At 39.0% G+C, this 24,795-nt stretch overlaps 1 protein-coding gene across 1 annotated transcript in view; it reads left to right on the plus strand.

Moving 5' to 3' along the window:
• RAB38 (RAB38, member RAS oncogene family) overlaps positions 1-24,795 on the plus strand; it is a 79,066-nt gene that overhangs the window by 15,678 nt on the left and 38,593 nt on the right. Inside the window, exon 2 of the mRNA XM_006871220.1 lies at positions 942-1,222. Within this exon, the coding sequence (XP_006871282.1) occupies positions 942-1,222 (281 nt within the window). The remainder of the gene's footprint in view (positions 1-941; positions 1,223-24,795) is intronic.

The raw sequence follows: 24,795 nt of genomic DNA on the forward strand, positions 1-24,795 counted from the left end.
TGAAGGAAGGATAGTACAAGACTGGTTAATAGTTGAAAGCATGTAATGGTGGAAAATGGGCATTGACCATGGATTTAAACAGATCAGGTCTGAATCCTGGTTTCCTGAACTTACCCTTTGTGTTATTTGAACAAGTTACTTAGCCTCTCGAAGTCCCAAATTTCTCATTTGAAAAAATGGTGATAATAATTTTACCTTCCTGGATATTTATATGTATCACAGTTCTGATGGTTAGTAAACATAGAATACATGTTAACTATTATTATTTCCCCTAGTTGAAGTCGATTGTGGATAACCTTTTAACATTTGATATAATTTACTAATTTATTATATTTATTGTTTATCATCTGTCTGCTCATTAAAGTATAAGCTTCATGAGAGCAGAGCAGCTCATGTTTCAGTCATTATAATTCCAAGTGTCTAGGCCAACGCTGTCAAATAGAACTTTCTGTAATGATGGAAATGTTCTATGTTGGCCCTGTCCAGTGCAGTAACCAATAGCCATGAGTGCTTTTAGAACCTTGGAAATGTAGTTAGCGAGTGAGACTGATACAATTGTTTAGTTTTGATGAATTTAAAATTGAATTTAAATAGCTGCATGTGGCTAGTGGATAAGACAGGGGAGTTTCAAGCAGTTCATAGGAAAATGAAATTGAAAATGGGAATTTTTCTACCAACTTTTTGAAGTTCCCTCATACATTAGACAGCACAGGTCTAGAATATTACATGGTACCCAGAATTTATGAATTCAACACATTACTTCCTGGGCATTAAATGAAGAACAAAATTGCATGATTAGGTGCTTACCACACTCTTTAAAGACTATCAATAGAGGACTTAACTAAGCATACTGTTCATCCTAGAGCCCTCAAGAAGTTTCAATCTATGATTCAGTTTGCAGTTTTAATCAGTTTATGATCTGTATTTCTTTTTGGTAACAGGTCAAGAAAGATTTGGAAACATGACACGGGTCTATTACCGAGAAGCTATGGGTGCATTTATTGTCTTTGATGTCACCAGACCAGCCACATTTGAAGCAGTGACAAAGTGGAAAAGTGATTTGGACTCAAAGTTAGCTCTCCCTAATGGCAAACCAGTTTCTGCAGTTCTCTTGGCCAACAAATGTGATCAGGGGAAGGATGTACTTATGAACAATGGCCTCAAGATGGACCAGTTCTGCAAGGAGCATGGTTTCGTAGGATGGTTTGAAACATCAGCAAAGGTAATGTAACCTTAAAGGATAAATGCAATGTAGGTAAGAGTCTCAAAGAAAATAGCACATCATCATCATCATTATCACCATATGTGTTTGCCTAGTGATTAATATTTCTCAAACTATGTTAAGCTCTTTCTATGCCATTGATTCTTGTGATCAAGTGATGATGTGGGCAGGGCAGGAATTATTATGTACAATTTAAGATAATTGGAACTAAAGGAGCCAAGCAACTTTTCCGTGGTCACATTGATAATAATTAATCATTGCTCTTGTGTACTGAGTATTTATTATGTAATATGCATGTTTTACATGTATTTCCTCTGATTGCTTTTAACTGCTGTCAAGTCAGCCCTGATGCATGGCAACCCCTGTCGTGAACCATTCCTATCATCAGTTGCAGATCAAACTTCTGTGATTTGTTTGATTTTCATTGACTGATTTTCCAAAGTAGATCTCCAGGCATTTCTTCCTAGATCATCTTACTTTAGAAGTTCTGCTGGAACCTGTTCAGCATCATAGCATCACATGAGCCTCTACAGACAGATGGGTGGTGACTGTACTTGAGACACACAGACTGATAATTAAATCTGAGTCTCATGTAGGGTAGGCATTGAACCACCTATGCCCTCATAAGTAGGATCGTTAAGAGATGGGTCTCAAATTCAGTGGGTCACTTCTTTATTTGTAATTTCTTAATTTACTCCATCAGCATTTAATAATACTTCTATCGATCAGAACTGTGAAAAGTGAAAAGATAGCAAGAACATAGAACTATCACATAGAGGAAACTGAGATAGTGGGGGGACAGAGAGAATATGGCAAGTCCAAAAGTGAAGACCATAGCATTATATGGTTGGCTGGCAGCAGAGTAGCAGGAAGTGGGGTAGAGGCAAGACCAGAATAAAAGATTTGATGGGAGGATTTTGTACTTCTGCCTCACATTACTGTCCGATTTGTCAACTATATTGTTTTTGTTCTGGCCTCTTTTTTGTTTATCTTTTTATTTCTCAGTATTAGAAAAACAATTCTTGTGGGAATTTTTTTTTTAAATCTCAAAAAAAAAAAATTTAGCTAAGAAGGAAATAAAGACAACTTGAAATACAGCAAGCAAGGACAGGTATAACTATTTTAATGCATTTTTCTGTATTTTATATGTATGTTTTTAGGATTATATTCTACATACAGTTGGTTTGTTGTTCGTTTGTTTTTTAATTTAGGTATGCTTTATTCAAGTTTAATGTTCATTCCATGCTGTGTTTCAGTAAGAACAATACAGATTCTGTATCTGTGGCTTCAGTCAGATATCCAGTAGTACAAATTAGCTTCAAGTTACACAGACTGAAAGAAAGAGGTTGAGCGAGTGAAGAAGGGCAGGAGTGGGGGCCCCAGAGGGAGAGGGAAGGAGAAGAAACAGAATTGAACACAAAGGCAGGCTTTTCCATACCACCTTCAATGCTAACCTGCTTCAGAGGGTGAATAATAGTAGGCAAGAATGAGCAGCCATGGATTGTTGAACTGTTATATACATACAGTTTTATATCTTGATTTTTCTACTTTTATTTATTTATGGAGAATAAATATTAAAATTTTAGAAGCAAAAATACTGGGCTAGTGGTTTGGGATTTAGCTGTGAGCTGCTCCTTGGAAACCCTATACTGGGTTGCTATGAATTGGAACCGACTCAACGGCACTTAACAACAGTACAACAAACATAGTCAAGGAGTCCTGGTGTGGTTCTGTATATAAAGCAATGGTTCTCAAAGTCAGTTTGAAATGCAAGGTGGTAGTTCAAACTCACTAGCCACTCATGGGAAACTCTATACAGGGCTGCTGTGAGTCAGAACAGACTTGATGACACTTAACAACAGCAACAATAAGATAGGCATAAAGAGCTCTGGTAGTGTAGTGAGTTATGAATTGTGCTGCTAACCTGAAGGTCAGCAGTTCGAATCTACCAGCCACTCCACAGGAGAAAATGAAACTTTTTATTCCCATAAAAATTTACATATTTGGAAACCCATATAAGGCCACTATAAGTAGGAAAAGGAGCTCTGGTAGCATAGTGGTTGCAAATCTCAAGGTCAGCAGTTCGAAACTACCAGCTGTTCCGTGGAAGAAAGATGAGGCTTTCTGCTCCTGTAAAGATTTACAGCCTCAGAAATGTTGCTATGAGTCGGAACTGACTCCATGGCACATAACAATAACAACAATAAGTAGGAAACCACCCGACAGCACACAACTGCCATCATCACCACAACTAAGTTAGGCATTGTCACTGTAATAATGGAATTCACATGTAGATCTTCTTGTGAACCTTAGTGCACATCATTAGGAAATAATGTGAAAATATAATGAGAATGGACACTATTCCAGTAGGCTAGAAAGGAGGGATTTATGCTGGAGAACAGAATGGTCCAATTTGCACTGAGCACTGTGGAATGATAGATTGTGGGGCGTGATCCTCGAGACAAAGTGACATGATGATTACTGTGTTTCTGCGGGAAACATTGATGACTTGTTGTTAGGTGCCATCAAGTCAGTACTGACTCATAGTGACCCTATGCCCAACACGAAACATTGCCCGGTTCTGGGCAAACCTCACAATTGTTGCCACACTTGAGCCCATTGATGCTGCCATATTGCCAGTCCATCTTGCTGGGGGTCTTCCTTTTGTTCTCTGACCCTCCATCTTACTAAACATGATATCCTTCTCCAGCAACTGGTCCCTTCTGACAGTATCTCTGAAGTATGAGAGATGAAGTTTGGCCATCCTGACTTCCAGGGAGCACTCTGGCTGCACTTCTGTTTGTTCTTTTGACAGCCCATGGCTCTTTAAATATTTTCCTCCAACACCATAACTCAAATGCATCAATTCTTCTATGGTTTTCCTTATTCACTGTCCAGCTTTTGCATGTATATGAGGTTATTGAAAATACCATGTCTTAGGTCAGGCACACCTTAGTCCTCAAGCTGACATCTTTGATCTTCAACACTTTAAAAAGGTCTTGTGCAGCAGATTTGCCTAATGCAGTACGTTGTTTGATTTCTTGACTGCTGCTTCCGTGAGTGCTGGTAGTTGATCCAAGAAGAATGAAGTCCTTGACAACTTCAATCTTTTCTCTGTTAATAAGAATGTTGTTTATTGGTCCAGTGGTGAGGACTTTTGCTTTCTTTACATTGAGATATAATCCATACTGAAGACTGTGCTCTTTGATCTTCATCAGTAAATGTTTTAAGTCCTCTTCACTTTCAGCAAGCAAGGTTGTATCATCTGCATATCGCAGGTTGTTAACGAGTCTTCCTCCAATCCTGATGCCATGTTTTTCTTTTTATAACCCAGCTTCTCAGATTATTTGCTCAGCATACAAGTTGAATAAGTATGGTGAAAAAATACAACCCTGTCACACACCTTTTTTAATTTTAAGCCATTCAGTGTTCCCATGTTCTGTTTGAATTACTGCTTCTTGGTCTAGGTACAGATTCCTCATGAACACAATTAAGTGTTCCGGAATACTCATACTTTGCAATGCTGTCCATAGTTTGTCATGATCCACACAATTGAAATCCTTTGTGTAGTCAATAAAGCACAAGTAAACATCTTTTTGGTATTCTCTGCTTTCAGATCCATCAGACATCAGCAATGATATCCCTCATTCCACATCCTCTTCTGAATCCAGCTTGAACCTCTGGAAATTCTCTATCAGTGTATGCTTGTAGCCATTTCTGTATTACCTTTAGTAAAACTTTACTCACATGGGCCACTCGTCTGGCAGTTTGTCATACTGTTGTGGCTTGTGAGTTGTTGTGATTCTGGAATCTATGCCACCAGTATTTTAAAAACCCACACGTCATCTATGGTAGACAGGTTTCAGATGAGCTTCCAGATGAAGACAGACTAGGATGAAGGAGTGATGAACTACTTCTGAATATTTAGTCACTGAAAACCTTATGAATAGCAGAGAAACACTGTCAGATACAGTGTCAGAAATGAGCCCCTCAGGTTGGAAGGCACTCAAAATGCAACTGGGGAAGAGCTGCTTCCTCAGAGTAGAGTTGACTGCGATGACTTGAATGGAGTAAAACCCGTGGGGGTAAAACCCGCATGACCTTTGTTTGCTGATGGGGCACAACTCAAAATGAAGAGAAACAGCTATAAAAATCCATTAATAATCAGAACATGGAATGTATGAAGTATGAATCTAGGCAAATTGGAAATTGTCAAAAATGAAATGGAACACATAAACACCGATACCTTAGGCATTAGTGAGCTGAAATGGACTGGTATTGGCCACTTTGAATCTGACAACCACATGGTTTACTATACCAGAAATGACAAAGTGAAGAGGAATGGTGTTGCATTCATTTTCAAAAAGAACATATCCAGATCAGCCATGAGGTACAACTCTGTCTGTGATAGGATAATATCTCTGCGCCTACAGGGAAGATCAGTTAATAACACTATTATTCAAATTTACACACCAACCACTAAAGCCAGTTTGGACGAAATAGAAGAATTCTACCAACTTCTTCAATCTGAATTAACTAGGTTAGCGACTATGAAGACTGGAAAGAAAACAAAAATCAGTTCATAGTTCAATGAGGTAGAAAATGATGGATATTGTATCCAGAATCACTGTGACATGAGAATATCTCTAAAGTGCAAATCTAACAAGATTAAGCAGCTTCTTTTTTGAGGGATGATGGAGAGGGAGAAGAGGGAAGTGATACTGCTTTTCTGAGGGATGATGGAGAGGGAGAAGAGGGAAATGATACTATTTTTTTGAGGGATGATGGAGAGGGAGGAGAGGGAAGTGATACTTCTTTTTTGAGGTATGATGGATAGGGAGAAGAGGGAAATGATACTGCTTTTTCTCTTATAGCAGTAATGTTCTTGTTTCATCCATTCCACCGAATTCTCAATGCCTTTCTTTTCTCTCACTGGTCACTGTGTGTGCCCACCTGTTGGAAAGTCGTTACTCCATAGTTCCTAGCTTCTTAACCTCCATTATGAGGTCCCAGCAATTCTTCTTTCCTTATAAACTCCCTTATTTCCCCTACTATAATTCTACCTTTGATTCTGGATCCATCATTTTCTACTTCTTAGTTATTGGTTTTTATATTTGAAGGTTGCATAGGAAGACAGATAGGTGGAACAAAATTCGCAGTCATGATTTTTGTTGTTGTTAAGTGCCATTGAGTCAGTTCCAACTCCAAGCAATTCTATATAGGGTTTTTGAGGAGCGGCTGGTAAATTTGAACCAATGACCTTGTAGTTCAAACTGACCTTGTGGTCCAGTGCTTATCCTACAGTGCCACACCCTTTAAGAAATAATTTCAAAATATGGTAAGATTCACTTATTCTCGTTTTCTCTTAATTCCACATTCAATTTCATTCCACAGCTCTTGTATATTCCTTCAAATTATTAATATTTTTTTCCCAAAAAGAGTAGTTTGCTAACTCAGAAGCTTCTAGGGACAGAGGGACAGAAGTAAAAGAAGAGGATTTTGGAGAAATCCTTGTCTTCATTGGTTACTTTATATCTTAAGGGGATACTAGCCTGAATTACCCACATTTGAAGGGGAGTGGAGTATTCCATTATTTGTTCATTTATTTATTCAACAAATATTGTTTTAGCTGCTGTTGTGTGCCAGGAAAATGTTCTCGAAGATGGGAATGCATCAGTTTATAAAATAGACAGAATTTTGTTTTCATGATCAACAGTTAACTTCACCTACAAAGTGTAAGTAAAATATGCAATGCTTTGGATACTGGTAAGTGCTAGAAAAAAAAGGAAAGAAAGAAAGGAAGGAAGAAGCCTATGAATTTGTGGGGAGAGTTAAAATTGTGAGTCAAAGGACCTTTTTGACATACTCTCTTACCTTGGACTTTTCTTCATCAACCATTGCAGAGCCAAACTCAGTCTGCTGAAGGGCATGTCCTTGGGCTCCTAGTGACCCTACTGACAGTATAGAGTTGCCCCATAGAGGTTTCTAAGGCATACTTTTTATATTTTTATTTTTATTGTGAATTGAGTGATAGTTTACATGGGAGAACATCAGCTTTACATTTATCCTATCGTATTTCATTTCATTGCAATGATTACAATACCCTCCATGCATCATCAAACAACCAAAGTGAGCACCCGCAAGCCTGCCCCCCGGCCATCAACACACAGCACCTCTCCCTCCCAGAGTCCAGAACCCCCAGCTGCTCCATCTTTCCACATCATCGTCTCTACCTCCATCTCTGGCGTCACTGCTTCTCTGGATAGGGTCCCGCACTCCACTCTTCTCCCTTGATGGTTCCAGGGTCCTCTGCTCCTGGACTGCAAGATTAACCACTTCCATCTTTTTGTTACAAAATGTCTACGTTTATATTTGCAACACTCACAGTCAATCCTGATAGCAATTATTCACTATTGAACCACAAAAATTTTATTCCCATCTCCTTTCATCAGCCCCATCCAGACAGGTTGGAAACAACTCTGTGGAGATTCTACCTTCCCCTGCGTCCTCTGGAACTAGGCTCCGTCTTGAAAGTTTGTAAGCCAGTCACTTCTTGCCTTTGTAGGCCCTCCCCCCCATTTTGCGTAGCCAATGTCTAAGTTGCCCATCCCTATCAACCCTGAGTACTGAGGGGCTGGAAATGATCCTTGCTGTAAAGATTTGTTCCCTCTTTTGAGCTACTACATCTGGTAGTGGATTACTCTTTTTTTCCTCTTCTTTCTTCCTCTAGTCAAGTCCTGATCATCCAGCCATTGAAGCCAGGTCAAATGGGTACTATCTATCTGCTGGTATGAGTGTTCTTGTGCATCTCCCTGACTTCATATCAGCTGAACGTTTCACTCTCTGCTCTAGTTCTAAGGCGTACTCTTACAAGAGCAAATAGCCATGCCTTTCTCCCAAAGGGCAGCTGCACATGTTATTCCACCAGAGCTCCTTGCTTAAGGGCAAATGTTTATTAATTTAAGCCCTGACTATTCCAGGGCATAGAGCTGTGGGTTAATGTGCTGGACTACAAAATCAGTTTGAACTGCACAATCGGTGCTTCAAGCTCACCAGCTTCTCTTTGGAAACCTATTCAGGGTCTCTATGGATCAGAACCAATTCGACAACATTGAACAGCAACAATGTTCTGGGGCACTGAATTTCTAATCTAAATCCCTGCAAGTGTAAACTTTGAGCAGGTTTGTACAGAGGTGAGACATTTCACAATCCTATAGTGCACTGATATAGTGCATTAGGTAAATGTGCTGCACATGACCTCTTTACAGTGTTTAAGAACAAAGATGTCAGTTTGAGGACTAAGGCGCTCCTGACACAAGCCATGGTATTTTCAATAGCTTGTGAAAGTTGGACAGTGAGTAAGGAAGACCATAGAAGAATTGATATATTTGAGTTATGGTTTTGGGGAAGAATATTAAAAAGTAGCATGGAATGCTAGAAGAACAAACAAATCTGTCTTGTAAGAACTACAGCCAGTATCTCCTTAGAAGCCAAGAAGGTGAAACTTTGTTTCTCATACTTCAGACATATTATCATGAGGGACCAGTCTCTAGAAAAAGGAATTCATGCTAGGTAAAGTGGAGGGTCACTGAAAAAGAGGAATACCCTCAATGAGATGGATTGACACAGTGGCAGCAGCAGTGGGCTGAAGCTTAGCAATTATGAGGATAATTCAGGACTGGGCAGTATTTTGTTCTGTTGTACATAAAGTTGCTATGAGTCATAGTAGACTCGATGGAACCTAACAACCAAGAATGCATTGAAATTCTATCATAACCAAGATGGTAGGGTACAAGGTCTCACTGTAATATGTAGAATCCACATCCACCATTTCTCTTACTTCCAAATCTATTTCTTAATAATGAAAATGACTTCGTTGTGTCAGATTAGTATTCAAAATCAGCAACTCAGGATCAATACTGCAGCACTGACAAGTTGGACTACCTAACAGCTCAGGAAGTCTTCCTAAAGAAAGCTTTGCTTACTTTCTGAGTATAGCATTTACAAAACCGAATCTGATCTAACTGTCTGCCTGAAGCTAACATGGCAGCATTTGGGATCAGCTTTCATTTTATTCCTTGACTGTATTGGGCATCAAGGAACAATTATCACAGAGATCTTTCTCCTGGACATGAATTTACTAACAAGTAAAGTTGCTTGGCTAACATGATTATCACTCTGGTGATAAACATCTGATTTCCTTTATTTATGCCTCTGAAATTTCTCATGAGCTGAAGACTGTGACTTCTGCTTTTGTCCCCATCCTAAAGAATTCCTGTAGGTATTTACCATTATCTTGGCCATTTCTGAAGCTGAAACTAGCAGGGTGTTAGAAAAGTCTGTCAGTGAGACTAGCTCTTCTTTTGCTACTGACCCCACTGCAAATGGGAATGCCCTCTTTGTTCTCCAGTCTTCTCATGTAGCTTTCTGTGAGTTTTCATGCCCAGCACCATTGCTGGGACAATCATGGTAGCCCTTGACTGTCTAGTGAATTAAAAATTTTTTAAATGAAAGATTCGATGTCTGCCAGTTCAGATTTTTCACATCACCTCTCCTAGTATTTTAATCAAAGGAGAAAATAGCAGTCTTTCCTAAGTGTTTACTTGAATTCCTCTTGTTGTTGTTAGTTGCTGTCAGGTTGATACCAACTCATGGACAGAAAATGTATAGTAGTTATTGCAGTGGCGATAGGTCAAAAACCTTTTGGGCTTATACTTGCTTGCCCCGCATAATTGATAACACCCCATGTCATTCCTGGTTTGCAATTTACATTTACATTGTTGCTGTTGTTAGGTGCCATCAAGTCAGTTCTGACTAATGGTTGTTGTTGTTGTTATATGCTGTGGAGTCAGTTCCGACTCATAGCGACCCTGCACAGGGTTTCCAAGGCTGTAAATACTGACAGGAGCAGAAAGCCTCATCTTTCTCCAGTGGAACAGCTGGTAGTTTCGAACTGCTAACCCTGAGGTTCACAGCCCGATTCATAACCACTAAAAGTGACCCTCTGCATAACAGAATGGAACACTGACTGATCCTCTGCCATTCCCACAACTGTTGTTAAGCTCGAGTCAGCTCATGTCATTGGAGGTCATTCTCTTTTTCGCTGACCATCCACTTTACCAAGCATATATCTTCCCCAGGGACTGGTCTTTCTTATAATATGTCCAAAGTATGAGAGACAAAGTCTTGCCATACTGGCTTCTAAGGAGCATTTTGGCTGCACTTCTTCCAAGACAGATTTTTTGGTTCTTCTGACAGTCTATGGTACTTTTAATATTCTTCTGTGGCATCATAACTCAGATACATCAGTTCTTCTATGTTGATGCTATTCAGTGCCATCGAGTTGGTACCAACTCATAGTGACATTATGCACAATAGTGTATAACATTGCCTGGCCTTGTGCCAGCCCTCACAATCAATCGTTGCGTACTTGAGACCATTGCTGCTTCCATTGTACCAATCCATCTTGTTGGGGGTCTTCCCCTTTCTCACTGACCCTCCACTTTACCAAGCATGATGTCCTTCTCCAGGGACTGATCCCTCATGATACATCTGTCTGAAATATGAGAGATGAAGTCTGGCTGTGTTGGCTTCTAAGGAGCATTCTGGTTGTACTTCTTCCAAGACAGATTTGTTTGTTCTTCTGGAAGTTCATGGTACTTTAATATTCTCCTCCAGTACCATTACTCAATTGTATCGATTCTTCTATTATCTTTCACTGTCTGACTTTCACATGTTGCTTTGGTCACCCTGAAAATCACAAGCTCAATTCTTACTCTTTATACTGTAATTTAACTCTAATCATGGCTGTTCCTGTGTTCAAACCCAATAGAGAGTGTAGAATTGTCCATTTAGAATTAAGTCCTGCTCTGCTCATGTTAGTGTATCATGAAAGTGTGTAGTTCTATCTTCTGGGCCCATTTCAGTGACTAGATTTTGCTACTTGCTGCCAATTTTTACCTGGAGCATTATTGATGCCCACTGCCTCCAACTCCACCTGCTTTTGGGATTGACTCTCTTAGAACTTTGTCCATACCAACCGCCTTTCAGAATTGCTGTGATCATTAAATGGGGTAATGTATGTATGTTATCAGATATATTGTTTCTGCTCTCACCATCCTTATTATGTTTCCACACACCAAAATTATTATGTTTCCACATTCCACAACTACTAATCTGGATGTTGATGCACACAGTTACACTCCCATGGAGGGTTCTGTTTCTGTAATTTGGTCCTCTGAATCTGCTCCATCCTTCCCTTACAGCACAATGGTTCAAGTGTGACTGTGTAGAAACAGGATGGCTGGAAAATGCCAGAGTAGGTGGAAAATAATAGAGCACATTGCCTCTATTCCATAGAGGTGACAAGGATCAAATTAACAGAAAGAACTGTGGCGTTCTGTGCTCTTTGCCCCCTCCATCCATATCATGTGCTCTGGACAGGTTTTCTGTGATGTTAACATTCTATGTGTAATGATCTGAAAGAGAGGGACTGCTTTCCCCAGGAAGAAACGTTTTAATATTTTTACTCAATTTTGGTCTCTCTCTTGATGTTAAAAAGAAAAGTGTTGATGATTGTCCTTCTGCTAGGAAAAGGAGTGTGCCCAGTTGTGTTCTCTTTAAGAACTTGTTAGCTATTTAGTGAGAGAAGTGGGTGTTTCTCAGTGTAATTGATATGTTTCATATTTTATGGGTGTTCAGCAACTATTAAATATATTTACTATCTTGGGGGAAGTTTCAGTCATGGGAGACTTACCTTCCCAGGGAAGAATTCATAATTCATAAAACTTTCTTGTTTGACTTCCTCTGCATCTAGAGACAGGCATATGGCTTAGATTCAGTCAGTCAGACTGAGGTGAGAGTGAGCAGCTTGAGGAAGAAGGCACTGTGCAGAATCCATGCTTTTTCTGAGGAGGTAGCGGGAAAGCAGCCCCAGTTTTGGCAGACAGCAGGCTTTACAGAATCCTATTCTTCGCATAGACACAGCCTTGGTGGTGCTTCCAGGTACAGCTTGATTCAAGTTGCATTCCTGAGAGCTTTATAAATGATACGACCTACTGCTCAATGGTGAAGGAAAGCAGTGTCCTCACTTGTTGTTGTTGTTGTTAGGTGCCATTGAGTTGGTACTAACTCATGGCAACCTTATGCACAACAGAATGAAACAGTGCCTGATCCTGGGCCAACCTCACAGTTGTTGATGCTGCCACTTTGCCAATCCATCTTGATGGGGGTTTTCCTCTTTTTCTCTGATCCTCCACCTTACCAAACATGATATCCTTCTCAAGCTACTGGTCCCTCCTGATAATGTGTCTGAAGTATGAGAGACGAAGTTTGGCCATCCTGGCCTCCAAGGAGCACTCTGGCTGCACTTCTTTCAACACAGATCTATTTGTTCTTTTGGCAGCCCATGGCACTTTCAATGTTCTCTTCCAACACCGTAACTCAAATGCATCAATTCTTCTTTGGTGTTCCTTATTCACTGTCCAGGTTTTGCATGCATATGAGGTTATAGACGCTTTTATTTCTGGAAGCTTGTGGTCACGCCTGATTCTCTAGTTTCCTGAGTAATTTTGAAAATGATCCAGTTTTGCTTGAATAAATTCCTAATCATATTTAACCAACCAGCATCAGCTTCTGTACTTTGGAACTGAGAATGCACATTAAAGCTATAGGGCTTCATATATTTGAGAAAATTGAGTTCAAAACTGCTTTCTTTTTTGCAGGACTTATCAGTACCTTTGCTTTTCTAATGTACATTATATGTCCAGAGTATGAAAGACAAAGTTGCCATGGTCACTTTTTTGGGGTATTCTGACTGTACTTCTTCCAAGACAAATTTGTTTGCTTTTCTGCAGTCCATGGTACTTTAAATATTTTCCTCCAACACTATAATTCAAATGCATTAAATTTTCTGTGGTCTTCCTTATTCACTGCACAGTTTTCACATGCATATGAGGTGATGTGAGAATACCATGGCTTGGGTCAGCCTCCTCTTAGTCCTCCAACTGATATCTTTGCACTTTAACACTTTAAAAAGGTGTTTTGCAGCAAACTTGCCCAGTGTAATACATTTGACTTTTTTTTCTTTAAGTTTTTATTGTAGTTTGAGTGACAGTTTACAGGGCAGATCATCTGTTTTACATTCAACAAATCATACAACATGTTTCATCACAATTATTACGTTCCCTCCATTTACCATCAGTTAACAGTTTTTCTCTCTATTCACTTTAGCTGTTTTAAAAAACAAACAAACAAACAAACAAACAAACAAACAAACAAACAAACACTCAGACGTATATAATAATTTATACCACCAAAGGACACATTTTGCATGTCTGCCTCATGGCTACCATCTCTTAGCTCCTCTCTTCCCATGAATCTAGAGTCCCCAGTCACCCCCCACCCCCACCCATGTCCCCATCTCTGTCTCCATCTCTGGTGTCGCTGCTTCTCTGGATAAGGTCCCACATTCCACTTGCACTCTTCTTCCTTGATGGTCCTAGAATCCTTTGTTTCTGGACTAAAAGATTAACTGCTCCCCTATTTTTGTTACAAAACTTCTACCATTACAATTGTGTCACAATTAGTCATGATAACAGTTACTCACTATTGAATCATAAGAATCTTAGCCACATCTCTTTTAACCAGACCTATATAGACAAGATGACAACTATTCAGTGGGGACTCTTTCTTCCCCCCCACACTCTTAAATTAAACTCCCTTTGGAAACCTTGTAAGCCAGTCACCTCGTACCTTTATTGCCCCCTCATTTTAGGTAGCCAATGTCTAAATTTCCCCTCTCTATATACCCTGTGTACACAGGGAATAGCATTGATACTTGATATGAAGACTCCTTCCCTCTCTGTTGGTATTTAGAGTTACTACCTTCATGACTCTAGATCAAATTCATCAAATTGTAGCAATTTACCCTTGTTTGGGTTATCAAAAATTGCTGTATATATATATATATATTTTAATCTTCCTCTAGTTGAGTTCTGATTATCAAGCCCTTGAGGCTAGGTCAAATGGATACTATCTGCAAGTTTGGGTATTCTTGTGCATCTTCCGTCACTTCATATCAGCTGGGTGCTTCACTCTCAGCTCTAGCCTTCTGTGACTATGTCTTTGTCCATGGGCTCAGGTGTTCCCAGGTCTCACCATACTTCGGACCAACCAGCCTTTCTTCTTCTCTCTCTCATCTCCAGGACAATGGGAGTCTATGGCCCATGGTTGAACTCAACCCATTTCTTCATTGCTACCTTTCCCCCTTTTCCACTCACCGGTAGACCAGTGTGGCCATCAGCAAGTTTACATGCCTGCTCATGTGTTCCCTTTGAATTTAGAGGGGTGTTTGTCCTGAAGGAACTTGATTGTTTGCCTTGAGGGCTTTCCGGCAAACAGCTTGCTTATTCTTGTGGTAGCCAGTCATATTGCCATTTTGCTTTGGGTTTTTCCTGATGATCTTTCTTTGAAGATTCATCTTCTGTCACTCTATCTGTTCCAGGCTGGTCTGTTTGTCCTTTCTAGTGGGAATATCCCACCTCAGAAGGTTCTGAATGGGGCTCAGGGTTCCCCCTAAAGTCCTATACTCTGCAAAGCCTCCGCAAGAGGTCCGTTTCACTGGGCAAGTTCTAGAACCCCTTTAAGGTATTCCAATCAGTTATAGGCTGAAAACGGGCTTACAAGTTTTCTGTAATCATGTTTCCCAACATTCCTGTCTACCCCATGCAAGTGTCTATTTTACAATAGTAGGCAAGGGAAACCAATATTCATAATACAGTCAAGCATCTTAATATTATTTCCCCTCTTCAAACTATGCCCCAATCCCTGTATCACAGAACCCTGTTGTTCAAGGTTAAGCATGCATCACTGTTTACCTTTTTCTCACGTAGGCCGTGTAAACCTGTCTCAGTGTTCCCGATCTACTTTGTTCTTCTACCTTCTCCCCCTTCTTGTATCGCTCTCCCCAACACCCGAACTATGATGTGTCTGCCTTTACCCTGTGCTCTACCATTGCCTCCCTCCACTTCCCCTGAAACCTCCCACCCCCACCCCACCCATTGTGGTTACCTTATATTCCTTAACTTTCCCCCCCATTTTAGACAGTCTATTTTAACCTGTAATTTACCTGACCTTCCTGCCACCTAGATCTCTGTTTCTCTGTGTTTACCTTCTTTTACACTGTAATGGTTTTGATCATAGACTCACATTCCAGATCCTCTGAATTTATTCTTATAGTTTTATTCTGTTCTCGACTCTTCCATTTGTCAATTGACTTCTGGGTGATGGTGCCACGTACGTCAATCTCCGGTTGTTGTCTGTTCTTGTTTGTTCTCTGTCCACAGAGCTCCCTTTAGGATGTTTTTCATTGCAGGGTTGGCTTTGGCAAAATCTCTTAGCTCCTGTTTATCCTGGAATGTTTTGATTACACTATCATATTTGATTGACAGCTTGTCTGGGTAAAGGATTCTAGGTTGGCAGTTTTGTTTTTTTTTACCCCAGTGTTTTATATATGTCTCCCCATTGCCTTCTTACCTGCATGGTTTCTTTTGAGAAATCCAAGCTTAGTCTGATTTGCTTGTCTTTGTAACACTGCTCTTTTCCTTAGCTGCTCTCAGGATTCTGTCCTTATATTTGATTTTGGAGAGCTTGATTATTATGTCTTGGTGATTGTCTTTTAGGGTTTATCCTTCCTGAGCTAGCTGAGCTTCTTGAATGCTTGTCTTTCCGTTTTTCAGGATGTTAAGGGAATTTTCTTCTAGAAGTTCTTCAGCTATCTCTTGTGTGATTCTTCCTGTTCCAGAATGCTGATAAGTCTTAAGTTATTCCTCTTCATGTTGTCCAACATGAATCTTAGACCTTCATCAGATTTTTTAAATCCTTTTTTCTGTTTGTTCTTCTATCTTAGTGGTATTGAGAGATTTATCTTCCAGCTCACTAGTTCAGGCTTCCATCTCTTCAGTTCTATTCCTTTGCCTCTTCAGTGTATAGTCCATTTCTGATATTCTATTATTAATCATTTGGACTTCTTTCTGTAGGTTTTGAACTGTTTCCAATGTTGTATCTATCCTATTTGATTGTTCCTGTAGTGCTTTGCTGGCTTCTTCCTTATTTTTCTCAACTCCATTGTATAGTGTTTTGATACATTTTATAATTATTTTTCTGAATTCCTTCTCAGGCATTTGCAAAGCCTGCCTTCTTTCTAGTGTGGAGTGTAGGTCTACCTCCAGCTCATTTGTCTCAATCACTTTATCTTGTTTTTGGACATGTGCTGATATGGTCATCTGTTTCTGTTTTTTTGGCATATTCAGTGGTTAGCTGTGGCCTTAAAACTTAGATGGGTGTGTGTTTTGGTATTTTTTATGTTTTCTGATTGCCTCCAGGTAGATGTGATCAGGAGATGGGCTTCCCTTTTCACTCTTTTTCCTGAAAAATTTCAACTTGCCACTGTTGGTCATTGTGACATAAATCAGGATTTAATTTTCACCTTGTTTCCTTTTTAGTCTACCTGTCCTGCTCCATAATCCCCATTCAGGCCTTTTTCCTAGTGATAAACAGTTCAGGGCCAGCTGTGGCTGTTTGCATTGCTGTTTGGTTTTAAGTGGAAACTGTCCCTTTAAATTTTGAGGACATCTGTGCATATGTGTAATAGAACCCTCCAGAGGTGGGGGTTAAATGTCCATTCACTCCAGCACCCCCTCTAGTCACCAGAATGGAGGTGCACAGACAGCGGTATGAAGAACCAATAAACTGGTATGAAGAAAATAATGTCCACACCTTTATCTCCGTGGTTCTGTCAGGTGTCTGTGGCTGCTCTGACCCCAGTTTGATCTCGCCCAAGATGGTGACTCTGGGAGCAGTTGAGTGCCTTGGAATAGAAAGCACTGGATTTCTTACTTCTGCTACAAATTCCAATGGCTGTAAGCCTTCCAACTTTCTAAATATTCCTTTGTAAGTGTTTCAGAGTTCTGGGACCATTCCCTGAGGCTATTTGGTCTGGTATTCTGTGTTGTTGCTGATGGAGCTCCTTACTGCATGTCTATCTAATCTTCCATCTTGTTTGCTCTCTACATTTGACTTTTTGACTGCTGCTTCCATGAGCATTGATTATTGATCCAAGTTAAATAAACACGTTGAGAACTTCAATCTTTTCTTCATTTATCATGATGATTTTTATTAGACCAATTGTGAAGATTTGTGTGTTTCTTTTTTTTTCTTTTACTCTGAGTTTCAATCCAGACCAAAGCTTGTATTCTTTGATCTTCATCAGTAAGTGCTTCACATTCCCTTCACTTTCAACACGCAAACGTGTATCATCCACATATGAAGGTTGTTAATGAGTCTTTCCCCAATCCCAGTGCCATAATCTTAGAGCCCAGCCTTTGAGATTATTTTCTCAGCATACAGATTGAATAAGTATGGTGAAAGGACACAACCCTGATTCACCCCTTTCCTGATTTTAATCATTCAATGTCCTTTTATTCTGTTTGAATCTGTCTGCCTCTTGGTTTATGTAAGGGTTCTGCATAAACACAATTAAGCAAAAATAGTAAAGCATGTTTAGGAAATACTAGCCTCGAATTCTCTCATATGTGGAAAGTGTGTTTTATTTGCTTTAGTGAGCTCTTTTTATTATTTTTAGTTTCTCTGTAAGCTAAAATACACAACATTTAAGAAATATTGGTTTCCTTGAAACGATTTGAGTAGTAACATAACACATCATTCCTTTTACTAGGCTTCTAGAAAATACTCAGTTAAAATTAAAATGTATTTATATAAACTGGAGATGCATAGCTAATTATATTAGGTATGTATAGATTGTTATTTGAATTCATTTTTTATGGATTATGTGTAGCATATAATTTTTTTTAATCCTTTTATTTTAAAATTCAGTAATAGGCCATCTCTGATTATTTCCATTTTCAAATGTCAAATCATGAAAAAGTCTTTGCAGTCACTCACGCACACATTGATTCAATATGATTTGCATTGAGTGTCTATGAATTCCAGGTCTGTTCTGTGAATGTTGTATATTAAGTGATATCTGTGTTCAGAGCATGCTACTTGGTGCTTATTATTATACTTAAAATGTCAATATTCACTATGGGAAACAGACATTCCAGTTTTTCTGCTTCCGTCTCCAAAGAATTGAGATGGAATTGTAGAATGTGCTTCCATGGACTTAATTGGCCACAGTACAACTAACATTGTATTTTTAGCTGATCTGATTGGGATAAGGATGTGAAAGGAAGATCCCAATCTGAAGTAAGAGCAAAGTCAGAGGCATCATTTAAAAGAAATGATGGCTGTCTCTAATAGTCATGATCATTTCACGTAATGACCATCAGTCTGTAGTACAACTATTTGAATCATCACTTCTGACAGATTCTTAATGCCTTCTTTGACAAATGGAAATAATTTCCTGAAATTGAGAGTAGCTTAAATACTTGAGTTTCAAGCAAGTCTACTTGAAGATCAGTATAAATTAATAATAGCATATTTTAGTCTTAGTTACTTAGTTTTTTATGGGAGTCCCTGGGTGGCACGAATGGTTAATCACTTGGCTACTAACTGAAAGGTTGATAGTTCAAACTCACCCAGGGACATCTCAGAAGGAAAGCATGGCAGTCTGCTTCTGAAAGGTCATAGGATTGAACACCCTATGGAACAGAGTTTCTTGGGACAGATGAGTTTGCCATGAGTCAGAACAGACTCAGTGGCAACTAATAACAATAACAACATTGCTTATAACTTGCCAGACAATCTGAGATGCAAGTATGGCTAAGATATTGTAAAGAATAAAAATGGACACTCAGATGACAACCCCTAGTTTTGTGAATATTGTTATTGTGCAGTGCTATTAAGTCAATTCATACCAACTCTCTATAGGGATTCTGAGGCTGTTATCTTTATAGGAGCAGAAAGCCTTTTTTTTTTCCTCCCACAGAGTTACTAGTGGGCTCAAACCATCAACCTCATGGTTCACAGTCCTGTGTTTATCCTATGAAGCCACTGCCCTTTCAAGTTTAGTGTATAGGAAGCAAGATATTGTATATGCCATTCTATCCATCATGGTACACACTTTCATTACTTAAAGCTCGGATCCTTACTGTTTCATGTTTGGACAATTGTAATATGCCATCTCCACATTTTGTTTGTGATAGTCTATATTGCATGCTGCGAAAAAATCAACCTACCCAATGGAACAGTTTGATTAAGTCACCAATTAGTTCAAGAATGTTCTGCATGTTCTACTTCTTACTGATTCAAATTCAGGTGCCTTATAACAGGGGTTGGCAAACTCCAGCCCAAACTCCAAATATGGCTTGCTTCTTGTCTTATAATTAAACTCTTATTGGACTACATCCATGCTCATTGGTTTATGTCTGCTACAACCACAGAGTTAAGTAGTTGCAACAGGGATCTTATGGCTTGAAAAGCCTGAAATATTTACCATCTGACCCTATACCAAAAAAAAAAAAGTTTGCTGATTTCTGCCTTAGAATAACAATAGTATCTCCCTTAGCCAGCCACTTTGCTCATTCTTAAACAAGATCATAAGTTAGTTACTATTTTTATCCCTGTCCTGTTGATGAAGGTATTAAAGATTAGACTAGAGAGATTAAGTGACTAACTAAGCATTTCATAGTTGGTATGCTATAGAGTTGAGACATTTAGTCACATGTGCTAATGGCACAACTTAGTTACCCAGTCACCATATTCTGCTCACTTTGAACCTTTTCCAATTTGACCTTATTTATAATAATTGTTTATTGAACAACTGGTACATTGTAGGGTTGGTACTGGGTAAGATGTGGCCCCTACTCACTAAAAGCCTCTATTGTAATGAGAAACATAGATATGTATTAAGTCTTCTATGAAATGTGACAAAGTGGATTGAATCACCTGGACATGTTGAAAGAACTCATGAAAAGGGGTCTTTCCTCATATATGCTTTTCCTCCAGTTACTGCCAGTCTCCCCTTGCCTTTTTCTCTCCATTGCCCATGGAGTTCCTTCAGGATGGATGCATATTATTTGTGGATATTCCATTTTACACAAGATAACCCAACTCTGAGTGCAAGAAAGGAAAAGTAAGAATGTTTCTCACTTTGGGAGTAGGGAGTCATCAGTCACCTAACTTCACTGAAGTCAAACATGAACCACCTCTCTTTTCAGATGTCTCTTGCCTTCCAGAGACCCATGAGAAAATGCTTGCAAGGATTCTTTGCTCTCACAGAGGATCAAGAGAGACCTCAGATCCTATTAGAGAAGAAGAGGCCTAACAACACAAGAAATGCTTTTTAATGATTGGTTTCAATATCATTTAAATAGGTTCCCTCCCTCCCCTGAAGACATTTGGCAATGTCTGGAGAAAGTTTTATTTGTCAGAACTGGAGGTAGAGTATGAGGAGTGTTACTGATAGCTTGTGAATAGAGACCAGGGAAGCTGACAAGCATTCTACAAGGTGCAACATATATCTTTCTTCCTTGGATCCCTCCAAAAGAATTATTAGAGCCCAAATGTCAATACATAATAATGAGCATAGAAAACTAGATGCCATCCTTCATATTAAAGGTTTTTTTCAAATGTATTTTTTTTAAAAAGGCATTAAATGAATACAAGTTACTGTTATTTACCTAGCATTTTTTCTTTTAAGAAAATTTAAGTAAAGATATGGAATGTCTTTTGATTTTTTGATGATTATCAAAAAACTTGAGTCTTTGCATTTTAGCTTCTGTCGCCTATTAAAGATTCTTTGCTTGAAAGGTTTATGCTAAAGACTATGGATTGACCCATCACAAAGCTTTTCCTTCTGTGTTTCCCACCCAACTTGCATGTTTGCCTCACTTGAATTGAACATTCCCAAGATACCGTTTCTTCCTTACCTCCACAATTTTACCTCGAATGCCCTTCCCCTCCCATCTCTGCCTTTGGAAATTCTTCAGACTTTCCAAGTCCCTTTTCTGTTCCTACCTAGCACTACACAGAAGCTATAGATTCCTTTAAGGAACTTCACCTTTCTCACCCATGTAGCTGAAACCAAATAGGAGATGTTTATATGTCTGGCCAGTCCACATGATGGATGGTCAATGCCGGAAGAGACCAGAGTGTGGCTACCTCTCTGAGGGACCATATTATTCCATCCCTAAGAAAACAGGTTTTCCTAAGTTGGAACCAGACTCAGTTATCATCAAATGGATGTGAAAATGTCATGATAAGAATAGCTACGAGCCATGAGAAAGGGCAATAGAAGATCATAGAAGCAAAGGTGTGCTTTGGCAGAGGATGCAGAGAGTGGGCTTTGATGCCAGACAGATAGGGGTCTGAATCTTGCCTTTGACATAAGGCTATGTAATGTTTGAGCAAGCTCCTTAATCATACAGCTTCCTTTTCTCATGTGAACAGTGGGATAGCACTAAGTTTGTAGGGTTGTTGTAAGAATCAGTGATAGTAAGTGTGAAATGCCTGGGAGCCTGTTAATAATACAAGTGGATGATCTCAGTACAGAAAATACATATGGACACACAATTATACACATGATTTCAAGGAATTTCTGGACACTTTTGTCCACTGCAGAATTGACGATGAGGGATACAGAGTCCACGATACCTTGAATTTCTTAGTCCTCCTCCAAAGTTAACTTTATAAGAATGTATTTGAGATAGAGGATCACTGAATCAAAAGGTAAATTTAGCTAAACTGGGAATATTTCACTGGGATTGTTGTTGTTGTCAGGTGCAGTCTATTTGATTTCAACTCATAGTAACCCTGTGTACACGAATGAAATGCTGCACACTCCTGAACCATCCTCACAATTATTGCTATGCATGAGCCTACTGCTGTTGCCACTGTGCCAATCCATCAGGCTGGGGTCCTCTTTTTCACTGACCCTTCACTTTACCAAGCATTATGTCCTTCTCCAGGGTCTTGTCCCTCCTGATAATGTAAGATTTGTTTGTTCTTCTGGCAGTCTATGGTACTTTGAATATTCTTTTCCAACACTGTAATTCAACTGTATCAATTCTTCCACGGTCTTCCTTATTCGGTATCCAACTTTCACATGCTTTTGAGGTTATTTAAAATACCATAGCTTGGGTCAGTCACACCTTAGTCCTCAAACTAATCTCTTTGTTTTTGAACTCTCCAGCAGATTTGCCTAATGCAATAATACATTTCTTGATTTCTTGACTGCTGCTTCCACGAATGTTGATGGTGAACCCAAGCAAAATGAAATCTTTGTCAACTTCATTTTTTTCTCCATTTTTCATGAAGTTATTTATTGGTTCAGTTATGAAGATTTTTATTTTCTTTACATTGATGTGCAACCCGCATGGAAGGCTGCAGTCTTTGATCTTAATCCATTAACGTCTTAAGTCCTCTTAGCTTTCAGCCAGCAAGGTTGCATCATTCACATATCGCAGGTTGTTAATGAGTTTTGCTCCAATCCTGATGCCACATTCTTCTTCATATAACCCAGAATCTCAGATTATTTGCTCAGCATACAGATAGAATAAGTATGGTGAAACAATGCAACCTTGGCACACACCTTTCCTGATTTTAAACCATTCAGTATCCCCTTGTTCAGTTTGAAAGGCTGTCTCTTGGACAATATACATGTTCTTCATGAGCACAATTAAGTATTTTGATATACCCATTCTTTGCAAAGCTATCCATAGCCTGTCATGATCCACACAGTTGAAAGTCTGTGCATAGTCAATAAAGCACAAGTAAACATTTCTGTGATATTCTCTGCTTTCATCCAAGACCCATCTGATGTCAGCAATGACAGCCGTAGTTTTACATCCAATTCTGAATCTGACTTGAGTTTCTGGCATTTCACTAGATTCCGTTTTTTAATTAATTTCAGCAAAGTTTTACTTGTTTGTGATATTAATGATATTGTCTAATGATTTCCATATTTGGTTGGATTACCTCACTTTGGAATGGACACAAATCTGGATATCTTCCAATCATTTGGCCAGGTAGCCAACTTCCAAATTTCTTGGCATGAATGAGTGTGTGCCTCTAGTGCTGTATCAGTTAGTTGAAAAATTTCAATTCGTACTCTGTCAATTTCTGGAACCTTGTTTTTCGCAAGTTCCTCAGTGCAGTTTGGACTTCTTCCTCCATTACCTTTGGTTCTTGATCATATATTACCTCTTGAAATGGTTAAAGATAGACTGTTTCTTTTTGATTCCACAACTCTGCATATACTTCCATTTGCCTTTGAAGCTTTCTGCATCATTCAGTATTTTGCCATGAAATTAAGTGGAGGCTTGAATTTTTGCTTCTGTTCTTTCAGATTGAGAAATGCTGAATGTTTCTTTCCCTTTGGTTTTCTAACTCCAGATCTTTGCACATTTTATTAAAATACTTGAGTTTGTCTTAGCAAGCTGACCTTTGAAATTTTCTGTTGAGCTTTTGATTCCTTCACTTTAGCATCTCTATTCTAGAGAGCATGTTTCAGAGTCTTTTCTGATGTGCATTTTGGTCTTTTCTTTCATGTCTTTTTGTTTTGTTTTGTTTTTCTTTAGCAATTTTAAACATTTTTAGTGTATAATTCATAGTCATTACTTACATTTGAAGTGTTGTATAACCATAACCAAAACATTTCATAATCCCAAGTAAAAATGTCTGTGTCCACCAAACAATAACTCTCCATTTCCCCCTTTGCCCAGCCCCTGCTAACCTTTAATCTACTTTCCATCTCTATGAATTTGCCTATTCTACGTATTATAAATGATAATTATAAAATATTTGTCCTTTTGAATCTGGTTTATTTCACATTGCATAATATTTTCACCTTGTTTGTTTGTTTATGTTTTCAAAGCTTTTATTGTGAATTGAGTGATAGTTTACATGGGATAACATCAGTTTTGCACTCATCCTATTGTATTTGTTTCATTGCAATGATTACAATCCACTCTGTGCCTCATCATTCAACAATATTTGCTTCTATTCCATCTGTTTGTTTTTTTTAAATGTACACAACAACACTTAGAAATATATAATCATTTAAACAACCAAAGGTCACATTCTACAAGCCTGCTTCCTGGTCTCCAGCACACAGCCTTTCTCTTTCCATGAGTCTAGAGTCCTCAGCTGCTCTGTCTCTCCACATCATCATCTCTGCCTCCATCTCTGGTGTTGCTCCTTCTCTGGACGGGGTCCCACATTCCGCTCATGCTCTTCTCCCTTGATGGTCCTAGGGCCCCCTATTCCTGAAATGTAAGATTAACTACTCCCCCATTTATGTTACAAAACTTCTACCTTTACAGTTCTTTCATGTCTTTTTAATGACCTTTTGCTTTCTTCCTGTATGATGTTCTTGATGTCTTCCCACAGGTCTTTTGGTCTTCGGTCATTAGTGTCTAATGCATCACACCTGTTCTTGAAATGATCTCTAAAATCAGGCGAGTATGTTCAAGATCATATTTTGGCTCTTGAGGACTTGTTTTACTTTTTCCTCTGCTTAAGCCTGAATTTGCATATGAGCAATTGATGGTCTGTTGCACAGTCGGCCTTTGGCCTTGTTTTGGATGATGACACTGAGTTTTCCCACTGTTTCT

Source organism: Chrysochloris asiatica, unplaced genomic scaffold (assembly GCF_000296735.1).
Source record: "Chrysochloris asiatica unplaced genomic scaffold, ChrAsi1.0 scaffold00163, whole genome shotgun sequence".
NCBI classification, from domain to species: Eukaryota; Metazoa; Chordata; class Mammalia; order Afrosoricida; family Chrysochloridae; genus Chrysochloris; species Chrysochloris asiatica.